The sequence below is a fragment of the Xenopus tropicalis genome, chromosome 4 (assembly GCF_000004195.4).
Source record: "Xenopus tropicalis strain Nigerian chromosome 4, UCB_Xtro_10.0, whole genome shotgun sequence".
Lineage (NCBI taxonomy): Eukaryota > Metazoa > Chordata > Amphibia > Anura > Pipidae > Xenopus > Xenopus tropicalis.
The window spans coordinates 97750478-97764590 of NC_030680.2; the positions used below are offsets into that span (position 1 = coordinate 97750478).

Here is a 14113-nt window from a genome sequence, read left to right on the forward strand (position 1 = left end):
GTGATACAGTTAAAAAGGCCCTGCAGCTTGCTTTCATTGTGGGACTTGTTGTCCCTTAACCTGCCCAGGAGCCAGTGTACCATAATATAGCCCAACCCCCAGACTCTCATTCAAACTACTGCCTGGTTGCTAGGGTAAATAAGACCCTAGCAACTGGATTGCTGTTCAAAACAAAACTGTAGGAATGCAAAGAAAAAACCGAAATAAATGAAGACCAACTGCAGGTTGTCTCAGCTAAAGACCAATTGCAAGTTGTCTCAGATGAAGATCAACTGCAAGTTGTCTAAGAGGTATACCGATTGCAAATTGTCTCAGATGACGACCAACTGCAAGTTGTCTCAGATAAAGACCAATTGCAACTTGCCTCAGATGCCTACCAATTGTAAGTTTTCTCAGATAAAGACCAACTGCAAGTTGTCTCAGATGACTACCAATTGCAAGTTGTCTCAGATGAAGACCAATTGCAAGTATAGCCTGTACAATCTGCCAAACAGCTAAAGACAGTCTGTGCCAACAAAGCAATAAATGGACTAAAACCCCTGGTATTTAAGACAAAGCAATAAATATCAATATAGTTAAACCAGCAGCAAGGAGAGATGTTGCCCCCCCATTTGATAACAGTTCCCTGTCCCACAGCAGCAGTAGAGCTGTCTGCCCTACTGGGCAAGGATATACCCAGCATCTGTTGGAGGCACTGGCAGCTCATTTGCATACCAGTTATGGTGGAAGAGTCCATTACAAAAGGGAAAATATGTTTGTTTCTGCTTTGATTAAGGAACCCGAGGAAGAGGCAGGGATAATATTGATGACACGCACTGTGCACTGAAAATGGCAACGTTTTGTTGATTCTCACCAAGGCGTAAAGGGTGGGCAATTCAAGGTGTCTACATTAAGACATGCTGGCAAGTGGCTGCCTTTGGGCAGCCAAGGTGGTAGGGAGGCCCCTGCCCCGGCCATGTAGTGTCTGGCTGAGGATAGGGACTGCCATGGTTGCCCATGTAACAATGGTCAGTCTGGGTGTTTCACATGAAGACCGACTGCAGATTGTCTCATTGCCCATTTTTTGCTGATTGCCCATTTCCACAGTCATTACAATGGCGCAGCTGGGGAGAACATTTTAAATTTACAGTATTAATTATACTGGCACATCTAAGTATCCATCTTCTGTTGTAATTATTCTGGCACGTCTGGGTTTATGTTTTGGTGAAACGGGTCTGGGCAAAAAGTTGGTGTAGTTAAAAATAAAAATATTGCCAGGCTGCATGCAGCAGGATAACAGGGCCCCACTCTTTGGATTTTGGCCCAGGGCCCACCAAGGCCTTAAAAAGGCCCTGCAGCTTGCTTTCATTGTGGGACTTGTTGTCCCTTAACCTGCCCAGGAGCCAGTGTACCATAATATAGCCCAACCCCCAGACTCTCATTCAAACTACTGCCTGGTTGCTAGGGTAAATAAGACCCTAGCAACTGGATTGCTGTTCAAAACAAAACTGTAGGAATGCAAAGAAAAAAACGAAATAAATGAAGACCAACTGCAGGTTGTCTCAGCTAAAGACCAATTGCAAGTTGTCTCAGATGAAGACCAACTGCAAGTTGTCTAAGAGGTATACCAATTGCAAATTGTCTCAGATGACAACCAACTGCAAGTTGTCTCAGAGATATACCAATTGCAAGTTGTCTCAGATGAAGACCAATTGCAAGTTGCCTCAGATGACTACCAATTGTAAGTTTTCTCGGATAAAGACCAACTGCAAGTTGTCTCAGATGAAGACCATTTGCAAGTTGTCTCAGATGAAGACCAATTGCAAGTTGTCTCAGTTGAAGACCAATTGCAAGTTGTCTCAGATGACTACCAATTGCAAGTTGTCTCAGATGAAGACCAATTGCAAGTATAGCCTGTACAATCTGCCAAACAGCTAAAGACAGTCTGTGCCAACAAAGCAATAAATGGAATAAAACCCCTGGTATTTAAGACAAAGCAATAAATATCAATATAGTTAAACCAGCAGCAAGGAGAGATGTTGCCCCCCCATTTGATAACAGTTCCCTGTCCCACAGCAGCAGTAGAGCCGTCTGCCCTACTGGGCAAGGATATACCCAGCATCTGTTGGAGGCACTGGCAGCTCATTTGCATACCAGTTATGGTGGAAGAGTCCATTACAAAGGGGAAAATATGTTTGTTTCTGCTTTGATTAAGGAACCCGAGGAAGAGGCAGGGATAATATTGATGACACGCACTGTGCACTGAAAATGGCAACGTTTTGTTGATTCTCCCCAAGGCGTAAAGGGTGGGCAATTCAAGGTGTCTACATTGAGACATGCTGGCAAGTGGCTGCCTTTGGGCAGCCAAGGTGGTAGGGAGGTCCCTGCCTGCCCCTGTCATGTAGTGTCTGGCTGAGGATAGGGACTGCCATGGTTGCCCATGTAACAATGGTCAGTCTGGGTGTTTCACATGAAGACCAACTGCAGATTGTCTCATTGCCCATTTTTTGCTGATTGCCCATTTCCACAGTCATTACAATGGCGCAGCTGGGGAGAACATTTTAAATTTACAGTATTAATTATACTGGCACATCTAAGTATCCATCTTCTGTAGTAATTATTCTGGCACGTCTGGGTTTATGTTTTGGTGAAACAGGTCTGGGCAAAAAGTTGGTGTAGTTAAAAATAAAAATATTGCCAGGCTGCATGCAGCAGGATAACAGGGCCCCACTCTTTGGATTTTGGCCCAGGGCCCACCAAGGCCTACTATTTTTAGCCCTAGCCCCCTTTAAAAATTACGGGCCCTATCATTGGTGGTCAGTGGGTAATTTGATTGGTCGCGCCCTGTGTGTGTGTGTGTGACGTCAGTACGCACGGGGCGTGCCCTTATAAAAGTGAAGATGCAGTGGCGGGTGAGCCGGAGAATGCAGCGGGGACTGGAGCCTGAGGGACGCAAGCTCAGGGCGCAGCGGGAAGCAGGAGCAGGTGGAGAGCAGGATGAAGCTGATGGACGCATGGGGGGGTTGGTGGATGGAGTTGAACGCGGGGGGAAGCAGGTGGACGATGGGGGGGGGGGAGTCAGAGCACGCTGGGGGCAGAGCCAGAGGAAGCAGGTGGATGATGGGGGGGGGGGGGGGGATCAGGAGAAGCAAGTGGACAGGGGGGGGGGGAACAGGAGAAAGTAGGTAGATGCTGGGGGGGGGGGGAATCAGAGCACACTGGGGGGGGAGCCAGAGGAAGCAGGTGGATAATGGGGGGGGGGGGGGATCAGGAGAAAGTAGGTGGATGCTGGGAGAGGGGGGAGTTAGAGCATGCTGTGGGGGAGCCAGAGAAAGCATGTGGATGCTGGGGGAGGATCAGGAGGAAGCATTTCCTCTAAGTGCCTGTACTGTATTAATAATAATAATAATAGTAATAAATGTGATTTAACAAATATCAAACTAATTTGTATTCTGTGTAGTGTGTGCCATTTGTTAGAGACATTTTATTGCATAGGCTGCTTGGAAACTGATGGGAGGGGTCACTGGGGGAGGGCAGAAAATTTTGTTGTGAGGGGCCCTGTACGTAAGTCTGTAAAAATCATAGTAATAATTTAAACTACCTTCGAGTAAGAAAAAAAGAAATATATAGGGTATATTGTGTACCCCCTACTGTTATTTATAAAGATACTAGAAGTCACAGAGGAGTTATGTGACCATATAAAAGCATGTAACTCTTCAGTAATAATTTAATAAGTACTAGGTTATAACTTGACCAATTCTCTTGTTTCAGAAAGAACAAAATGCTCGGCCAAAATTTTGCTCTGTGGTATTTTTCAAAACATTAATCTAGAATGCTCTATTGTTTGTCTTGTCTTCATCCAGCTTTTAAATGGGGGTCACTGACCCTGGCATGCTTTTTGACTTTGACTTTTTAGTGGTATAGAGGACTACATCAGCTCAATGATGTGGCCCTCGCTCCGACTTTTCGCATCCCCTAGATTATAATGCAATCACATTAGCAGGATATTGCCCACCCAAGGTGAGCATATCGGAGGAAAGATTCACTCATTTGGCAACCTCGCCAAAAGAGCAAATCTTACCATGTATGGCTGCCTATGTCCAGTCATTTTTAAGTTATACAATAGGTAAAAATGTCTGAAACTGCCCCTATGGCTGTCAGTGGAAAAGCAAAGAGGTCAACACTGGCAACGTTCATTTGATTCTAGTGATGCACCAAATTTGGTGGAATACTGAGTCATCAACAAAAGATTTGTCCAAGTATCAGACTGAATACAAACCCTAATACAAAATTGGAAAGAGCTAGCACCATCCACACTGACTGTATATGAGAATGATAAAGGTATAGGGGTAACGTGCAACTGAAGTAAAATATATGTAGTAAACGAGAGAGAAACGGGAATAAACTCGCAAAGTGTTATTCCCTATATAGACTTCAGAACACTGCACCGTAAACCCCCAAAGGAAAATAGTTATCAGGTAAATTCCTTGATCAGGTATGGTAGGAAACTTAAAACTTAACTTTTATTACTGAATTTTAAAAGATATAGTTTATCAGGGACACAACCCCATTAAAAATGCGTGAGGTGATATGCAACACTGGAGAAAACTGTGACACGTTATAGGGCTATTTAGAGTTAAATCATCTCCTTAGATTCGATACAGAGTTTCAGCTTTCAAAGTGGCCGTTGTAACTCAACGCTCCCAGCATTATAAGGTCAGTGGAAGGGAGATAACAACTGAAACTATTGTTGCAAGTTTTGTTGCCACAGAAGAGAACACAAATCAAGTTTCCCTGTGGTCTAAAATCACTGCTTAGGCACATAGGGGGTTCAACCCCGTTATTGTCGAGTAGGAGATGCGATGCTCTTTTAAATTGAGACTATCACTAAGTAGATCCCATAATAAAGGTAACTTCGTATTTGAGCCCAGTCACTGGTTTCTAAATTGCGGCACCCCCGCTTCCTAAAATGCACATCACTCGTGCAACCCTTTCACCCCACCCTTCCAACCACCAAGCCCCACATCAACACCCGTTCCTTCCCCCCTAACGCCCGACGCGCGTTTCGCTCCTATACATAAGGAGCTTTCTCAAGGACTATTTTACGGTGCAGTGTTCTGAAGTCTATATAGGGAATAACACTTTGCGAGTTTATTCCCGTTTCTCTCTCGTTTACTGAATACAAACCCTAATTTGCATTTCAAATTAGTAAAACATAAAAAAATTGCATCAATTGTGAACAAAAATTGTTGCAGTTTGTTGTCCAGCAGTAAATATTCCCTACTACAGTGTCAGCCAATAATCAAGTGAAGATGCTGGCATTTTATTGTGGGTTCCATGTGCAGCATCAGGGGCCCAAAAATGAATACAGACACCATAGATCTAAAGGTATAGTTACACAATGGCAGGTGTAATTGGTCAGATTTTAGAACAGGTTTATCAAAAACTGGGGAGAATTTGTTTAATGGAAGGCATTTCCACTTAGGGGGAGATTTACAAAGACCCGAACGCTCAGAGCGTATTCTTGCCGATTTTTTCGTGTCCGCGCGAAAAATTCGGACAGGCTCTGCCGCTGTTTGCAATGGTTCGGTACGAACCATTGCAAACTAATACGATTTTTTCGTAAGTATTTTCGTGATATTTGCGATCTTCAGAAATTTTCTTTTCCAATCCGAATTTTTCCCATTCGGGATTTGAACTTGTGTTTTGATAAATCTGCCCCTTAGTTTGAACACAGAGCAGGGGCAAAGGCATGAAGCAGAATTGAAACAGACGGTTGTACTCTTTCTACTTTGGTTGAAAATTTATTGTATAGAAATATTTTTCGGAGGAGTTAACAATTAAGCAAATGCTGATAAAGCAAAACAAGAATAAAAAAGGCCAATGAAATTTGCCTAGAAACAAAGTGCTTGTAGACATTTCCTAGAGAGATATAAAAACAGGAGGGCTTCTCTTAAGGTGGCCATACACTGACAGATTAAAGATGCCAATTAGGGTCCTTCAGACTGATTTGGCAGCTTATTTGCCTGTGTATGGGGCAGGCCTCTCTGACCTATATCTGGCCAAAATCAGCCAGATGTTGATTGGACAGACTATTTTTTTTGTCAGACCGAGGACCACATAGGCTCATTGATGTGGTCCTAGCTCCGACTTTGCTTATTGTTTAGCATTAGCACAATATTGCCCACCAAGGTAGACATATCAGGGAAAGATTCACCCGTTTGGCGACCTTGCCAAACAAGCAAATCTTACTGTATATGGACATCTTTAGATATAGGATTCCAATTCTCAGAGCATAAAGAACCTTGGCTAAAGGCATGTGAGTGCTTATCCAATATGTCTCATCTGAAGGAAAAAGGGTATAGTATAAAAGTCCTGGAAATCATGGTGTTCCGTAGTTAATACTGTATATTATTTATTGCCAGTTCGGTGAGATATCCCAGCACTTGAAGTAGATATTCTTTGCTCAGAAACTGTTAAAAAACAAAAAAAACAAAAAACAAATAAATAAATCTGATAATGAGAAACATTATCATATTTATATGTAAGGTTATCAGCAGTGTCTGGGGTACAGGGGGGCCTGGACCACAGGGTTGGCTGTAGGAGTAGTCCCTGCCTAACTTCTCTGCTTGTCTCAAACAAGCAAGCTAGGAGTAGGGATAAGGGCGGGAGAGGGATAAAGAGGGACTGTTTGAGGGTGTGTGCTGACCGCCCCCTGCTCTCGGGTAAATAAGATAATCTCTGCCGCAAGAGGAAAAGGAATTGGGACTCATCCTCTTCTGAGTTAGAATTTTCGTGGAAAGAATAATGTGCCATTAACTAAAATACAAAATATTGGCTCAGCAAAGAAAAAACCCAGCCATAAAGAGGATAATTGAGTTGGGACAGTAAGTGCTCTATCAGGCTCACTAAAGAAAGCATCAGTAATCACCGTCAAGCTCAGTAAAAAGAATCCTTAGGCTGACAAACTCAGTAATAATTGGATGAAATCATTCATTAGTAACTACTCACCTTTACTTTGCCATCACAGTGTGCTGATGCCACAGATGTTGAGACCTTTACAAGATGTGTTGCTGATAAGTGGATCTTGAAATGCCGGAAAAAATGGGTATAGAGACACTGGAATAAGAGATCAACTTCCTCTGCTAAGACCTCATCTTGTCCTTTATGTATATTACTCCATAGGGCCTTAATATCTTCGGGATGAATGGCATATGATATGTCCATGTGTGGTTCAATTGGCACTGAAAAGATAAACTCAGTGGCTGTAATATGTTCATGTGCTTCATAGCCAGTCCACATGGCTGCCATCCAAGCAAGATCGCGAGAACTGATTGGCAAATTACTGAAAGAACAGTCAAAAGCTTTTTGAAACCAAGTCCCCACCATTGCTGTAAGAGCCTCTGCTCCATTTACAAGGAATAAAGGAAGACATAGAAGAGTCTCTGATGTTAGCAAGTCTAATGTATCTTCGTCTGCAAATGTACAGCAAAAACAACCTGACCAAACAATTCGATCTTGTGCACCTGCAGCAGAAAACTGAGGTTTAGCCAAAACCTAAAATACAAAAAAAATCAAAGTCAATGTGATGGCTACAAGATTAAAAAGAAAATTAGAAGTTTGCAGGTATAAAGCATATGTAACATACATTATAGATGGTTTTATTCCTTTTCCCTTCTATTTAGCCCCATTTTTTTTTTTATCATAACACATGGGGGCTCATTTATCAATGTATGATTGGGTCCGAATACAAAAAATTAGTATTTTTTCTAAGTTTTAGAACTGTGCATATTTTCTACAATATGTTCATTAATTTGCACAACTTTTTCATACTTTGCACAACAATTTGTGCAACAAATTCGTATTTGTTGCACAGAGTACAAAAATTTCAAATTAATTTAAGCTTCAGTATCATGACTTTCTTTTGGCCAGGTTAGAGCTGCAGAGTGCCATTGAGTCCTTTGGAAAGCTTCCCACATCATGCATTGAAGTGTCAAAGTCATAGAGGGTTTCGCGCCATTTACGATCGTTCAGATATGAAAATTTGTGACTATCATATTGCCATTCATAAACGATCAGTTCAATACGAAAATTTCTGAACTTTTGGATCGCAAGTATGAAATTTTCGTGCTCAAACGAAAAGAATTTGTGACATTTGCGATCATCAGAAATGATCGGATTTCGTGATTCAGATTTGTACATTGGTGAATCTGCCCCATGGTCCTGCAAAGGGTTATGGGAATATTAATGCAAATTTTAACATTTAAGGGATGGTGACACATTCGATATTTATTAACTTAAGCTCCGCTATGCCTTTAATAAGGTGCCCTGCACTAATCTAACATTTCTATTAAGTGACTCCAACAGAACTAAAGTTATAGACAGTCAACTCTTCAGAGATTTCCTATGTGCCTAAACGGCTAAAATCTGAATTCAACAATTCGTCAGATTAAACTTGCCAAGTTCATGTAGAAGTCAATGGCAGAGGTCCCTTTCCTTTGCTTTAAGTTCTTTCTTTTGTATCGAATCTTTAGAGATTTTGCTGGGTTTTGTCTGAAAATTACGACTTAAAGTTGGGATTTTTTCAGCTACAATTCGAAAAAAAAATTGAATTTTTTTAGGACTTTTCTTTAGTAAATATAGACCTTTGGTAAAACGAGTTTAGTCAAATTTGAAGACAAACAGAAATACGAGAAATTATGGCGTTTTAGTAAATCTGCCCCCTAAGTTTTAAAAATAGATATCCAGAATCAGATTGTTTTCTCTTAATTAAGCAATGCCAAACCCTACAAGGTTATTTTACGACCTTATGTAAATACAGGGTTAGTACAATGACTTTCCTGCAGCTTCACAAACGACACTAGAAATGGGAAGAAAATGCACTTTCATCTTTAATTCTGTAAAGAAGTTGACAAAGAAAAACCAGTAAAATTGCATTTCCTAGTTGAAGTTAAAATGGATTGGATTTTTGTTTAGTAAAGCAAACTATAAACCAGTAGTTCTCAAAAGCAGCAGTTAATGCCCTGTATGCCAGAAAATGCAATGTGTGCCTATACTTTGACCCTAATGAAAAATATGGTGTATTCTCACCTGAATAAGAATAGATCCTGGATCTTGCTCTCTTCCCTTAAGCCCAGGCAATGGTGAGAAAGTTGCCTTCACGTTCAACTCTGTGCCAACCTCAACTGCTAGTCCCTTTTGCTTCTCAGCGCAGATGTGAGCAGACAAAAGCCTGGCATACTCCTTTAAGTTTGTGTATGAGAACTTGTGCATTGGGGTCACACTATATAGGGTCCATTGCTTGCTAAGAAGAAGAGCAATCTTTAAAGGATCAACAGTTTCCTGGAAACACAACAAATATTTATACATGGACATACAGTCATTAGTCAGATGAAAAAAATCAAATGAGCAAAGGGCAAACAGGTTAACCTGCTAACCTAGGGTGCACAAAAAAAAAAAGATTACTGTAAGGGTGCCCTCACTGCTTTGCCATACAAAACCACAGAATTGCTATGCAACAATTGTCTCTATCGGATACATTACAACCTTATTAGGGGGGTGGGGGTGGGAAGCAATAAAACTGGTTATCTATGCAAGTTACTATCTCACTAATAAGATTAAAGGAAAAGTAACACTAAAAATTTTTAAGTAAAAAAATCTATTCTACCCTGCCCTAATAATTGCCCTATCCTGCAAACCATTTAGTATTTTGAATGCGTTATTAGAAAATACCTGTTAAAACTTGGCTTCCAGTCATTTGAAAAAAGGCAATACGGCGATGCAGGGGAAGCATCCACTATGCGGCGATCGATTGATCGATCACACCATCGTAAAAGGGACTACTGAATAGTCAGGGAACTTACACTGACATTTGTAAGAATATTTAGGTGGATCTCAGCGCAGATGTGAGCAGACAAAAGCCTGGCATACTCCCTTAAGTTTGTGACTGAGAACTTGTGCATTGGGGTCACACTATATAGGGTCTATCATGTGCACCAAGGCATCATGGAGGCACCCATATGTAATAAACATACATAAAATATTCAGTTATGTTAAACAAACTTTATTTCTAGTAAAACACATTTAATTACAAATATACACTGATGTATTAAAAATATTTACAATCAACACATGACAGATCCACATTAACCAAGTAATTTTCTACTTACGGATAAGGGACTGGTCTGGGGAATCCTTCTCTTTGATGGTGCATGGTGGAAGGGAGTATGCCTTCGTGCTGAGGCCAAGCCTATCTGAGGGAAGCCAGTATTTTGGAACTGAATACTTCTTCTTGCAGATGAGAAGTCCTTAGGGGTTGAAACCCCATTAGTAGGTGATTGCATGGCTAGTAATGGCTAGTGAAAGCTCACTTTATCTGAAGAGAAGACATAATTTAAATACTTAACCTCCTAGGGCCATGGAAGCACTTGTAAATATCACCTGCAATATAAATGAAATAAAAGCGGAATGTTGGTAATCAGAATAAATGTTTACTCTTCTTTACATATATAAAATATAGAAAATGTATATTCCAAGAATGAGTTTAAAGGACAAGGTGGGTCATGGGGGTGGTGTCAATTAGTTTGGTACCCCCACATTGATTGTAGTCACTTACCCTTTACCCCAGGGTTGTGCTCCTTTTCTTCAAAAGAAAACCCCCCACAGCCCAGGGTACTTCACACCCCCAGGCATCTCTGTCAGGATGAATGTATACAGAGTATAGAACATTCCTTGAGATTTTTGAACTATGCACGCGCAATGCAGAATGGGATGCCTGGAGGAAGCATAAAGATGGCAGAGCACTGCTCTACAAACAGCACCCCGCTTGGTGAGTTTTTTTTTTTTTTTTTAAACTGGCACAAGGCGCAAGGTTACAGGAACACATAAATGCAACTTATACACTAAATGGTAGTTGTGTAACTCTAGGCAGCAACACTCTGTGGCTACTAAAGCAATAAGGGCATTACCTTGAGGGAAGAAAACATAATTTTGCCTCTTTATAGGACTCTGGTAAGGCCTCACCTTCAGAATGCAGTGCAGTTTTGGGCTCCAGTCCTTCAATGGGTGGTTTACCTTTACATTAACATTTAATAGGTCATAGAATATCCCTTCTAGCATCTTTGCAATTGATCTTCATTATTTAATTGTTATAGTATATTTATTTGCTTTTGCTCTTCTGCTTCTTTCCAGCTTCAAACTGGGGTCACTGACTCCAGCTGCAAAAACACTATTGCTCTGTGAGCTTACAACTGTATTACAGGTGTCGGACCCCTTATCCGGAAACCCATTATAAAGAAAGTTCAGAATTACGGAATGGCCATCTCATATAGACTCCACTGTAATCAAATAATTCACATTTTTAAAAATGGTTTCCTTATTCTCTGTAATAATAAAACAGTACCTTGTACTTGATCCTAACTAAGATATAATGAATCCTAATTGGAGCCAAAACAATCCTATTGGGTTTAATTACTGTTTAAATATTTTTTTTAGTAGACTTAAGGTAGGAGATCCAAATTACAGAAAGACCCCTTATCTGGAAAACCCTGGGTCCCGAGCATTCTGGATAACAGGTCCCATACCTGTATTGTTTTTACTTTTTCTTATTTTTCTAGTCAGACCTTCTCCTATTCATATTCCAATCTTTCATTCAAACCACTGCCTGGTTGTTAAGGTAGACAATACCCTTGCAACCACTTAGATGCTGGAAGTGGTGAGCTGCTGAGCAAAAAGATAAATAACTGAAAACCACAAATAATAAAAAATTAAAACAAGTAGATAATAGTCTCAGAATACCATTGTTTACATCAGGGGTCCCCTACCTTTCTTACTCGCGAGCCACAGTTAAATGTAAAAAGACTTGGAGAGCAACACGAGCATCATAAAAGTTAATGGAGGTGCCAAATAAGGGTCATGATTGGCTATTAGGGAGCCTCTATGCACACTGTCAGCTTACAGGAGGCTTTATTTGGTAGCAAATCTTGTTTTTATTCAACCAAAACCAGTGTCAGACTGGCCCACCAGGATACCGGGAAAACTCCCGGTGGACCAAGGGTCAGTGGGCCCTCCTGCTCCTGACCATTTGGCCTACTTCATGGTCATTCCCTATTTCTGAATGGGAACAAAGAGGAGAAATAGATGGAATAATAGATGCTAGCATTTAAATAAAAGAGACTAGGAGAAGAAAGAGGTTGGATGAGGAAAGGAGGAAATATAGTTTGGAGAGTGGGCCTAGGGTCTAAAGTTTTCTGGTGGGCCCCTGGGGTCCCAGTCCGACACTGACCAAAACTGAGAACTGGGAACTAAGAGCAACATCCAAGGGGTTGGTGAGCAACATGTTGCCCTGAGCAATCATACTATAAGTACATTTAAAGGTAAAACACACTGTTAAAAAGGATTATAATTTGCAGAGACATAAAAGTAAACTGGTAAAAGGGATGGAAAATTTAAACTATGAGGGTTAACTGTCAAGGTTGGGATTGTTTTCTCTGTGAAAAAGGTGCATGATTACTCTGTACAAGTACATTAGAGGGGATTACAGATAGACAGCAGGGGGTATTTTTCTCATGAAAACGATCAGCGCACCAGAAGCCGCACCTTTAGATTAGAGGAATGGAAAATTCTGTTAATGCCTTTAGGAGTTGCTTGGATGATCTCCTCAACAAGCAGTGTATGTATAGTTTATATATGTGAATGTATAGATAGGTCGGTATGAGTGTGTGTGTGCCTATGTGCACTGGGGTTCATTAGGAGGGGTTGAACTTTATGGACTTATTTTTTGTCCCTTAACTTAACTAGGTAACTATGTATACTCCAGAACACTTCTATATTTTTTTCTAAATAATTTTTGGAAGTATGACTAAATAACTGATAGGTTTGTATCTAAATTGTGCCATGAATAGTAGAGTGTACATTTTTAGCATAAATATAGCTGTCAACTTAGAAAAAGCCTACAAACCAGCACTGAGCGCCTCTGGCTTTAACTCAGCTTTGTTCAACATCAGAACAGGTGCTATTGACTTGTATGGCTGTGGGCCTGAGGGGGTGAAAAATAAATAACAGCAATTTAGGTTTGAGGGTGACATGAAATCCACACCTTTATAAACACCGTGCCCAGCTCTTTGTAATGAGTCTTTATACGTTATACATGCAGTTAAATAAGGAGTAATAAGAAATAAAACATTTTACAACACACAGTAAAGTGTTTCCCAGCAGCATAAACACAGCAAGAGAGTCAGTCATTGGCTGTGATATGTGAATAAGTTGTAGATTTGTGAGGGTTACACAGTAACATTTAGCTTAGCTGTAACATTTATTCATAGTACATCCCGCTGTTTCCTTCTCCCATTCCATGTAGCTCATGTACCAAAAGAAACACGGAGAATGAGTTGGCTCCGCCATAATCAGCTGGTTAGTTCCACCATAGCCAACTGGACCACACCCTCCACTTTATTTATGTTTCCCACTATACCAAGCGCAGACAGATGCGGATTGAACCACCACCCCTAGCTTTACTAACCTACAGTCCGGTACCAGCAGCGCCATATACCGCAAGTCCGCGGGTTTTCTATTTGAAAAAGTCTAACACAACCCAGAATCCAACGCGTCCCACACCATAGCGAGGCTTGAGTCGCACGGCACTTCCTGATTGGCAGGTTCCAGAACTGTATCAGAGAAAGAATGTATTTATGTTATTATTTCCTATAGCTAAGGGTATGTGACACGTAAATGTACCCATTTTTCATCCCCTTTACAACATATGTTAGCGTCATGTTTTCGGATAAGATCAATCTAACAGAAATAAAGCAATAAATCGTATCTTCTCTTACACCGTCTTCCGTATATTTAGTAGGTGATCGATTATTTACGTCTGCTGCCGTAACCTGTAGTTTCCGCTACTTCTGACTCACATGCCGGTATATTGTGCTTTCCAAGGTCGCTTTGGTTTGTGTTTAGGGTATCATATTCGGCCTAATTCAGCAAGAAGACATGCAGTCGGATATTGAGCTTGAACTAAGGCGCGGCAGAAAGTAAATGAAAATGGGAATATAGAGCAAACTGAATGAATGAAGGGTCATGCATATCCGGCTCTTGGATGTTACTAACATCTGGTGGTGAACAGTCTTCTTCTCTA

At 40.9% G+C, this 14113-nt stretch overlaps 1 protein-coding gene across 2 annotated transcripts; it reads right to left on the reverse strand.

Annotated features, from left to right (window-relative positions):
• Positions 1 to 5767: 5767 nt before the first annotated feature.
• Positions 5768 to 13901, reverse strand: cenpl (centromere protein L). Of its 2 annotated transcripts, XM_012961237.3 has the most exons (6): positions 13809 to 13901; positions 13499 to 13643; positions 10149 to 10419; positions 9070 to 9321; positions 6991 to 7536; positions 5768 to 6452 (listed from the first exon to the last, which is right to left on the reverse strand). In XM_012961237.3, exons 3-6 carry the CDS (start codon positions 10320 to 10322, stop codon positions 6378 to 6380), a joined length of 1047 nt encoding a protein of 348 aa, XP_012816691.2. In that variant the 5' UTR covers positions 10323 to 10419; positions 13499 to 13643; positions 13809 to 13901; the 3' UTR covers positions 5768 to 6377. The 2 variants fall into 2 exon arrangements, with proteins under 2 accessions (XP_012816691.2, NP_001037910.1); NM_001044445.1 differs by lacking the exon at positions 13809 to 13901 and having other exon boundaries at positions 13499 to 13520.
• Between the last annotated feature and the right edge of the window lie 212 nt (positions 13902 to 14113).

What these genes read in the sequence shown, in the direction of transcription:
- cenpl (XM_012961237.3), bottom strand. Translation starts at nt 10,322, where the DNA reads ATGCAATCACCTACTAATGGGGTTTCAACCCCTAAGGACTTCTCATCT. An exon ending in CCCAGACCAGTCCCTTATCC is followed by an intron (nt 9,322 to 10,148) that starts GTAAGTAGAAAA and finishes TTGTGTTTCCAG; the next exon opens with GAAACTGTTGATCCTTTAAA. An exon ending in CAGGATCTATTCTTATTCAG is followed by an intron (nt 7,537 to 9,069) that starts GTGAGAATACAC and finishes TTTGTATTTTAG; the next exon opens with GTTTTGGCTAAACCTCAGTT.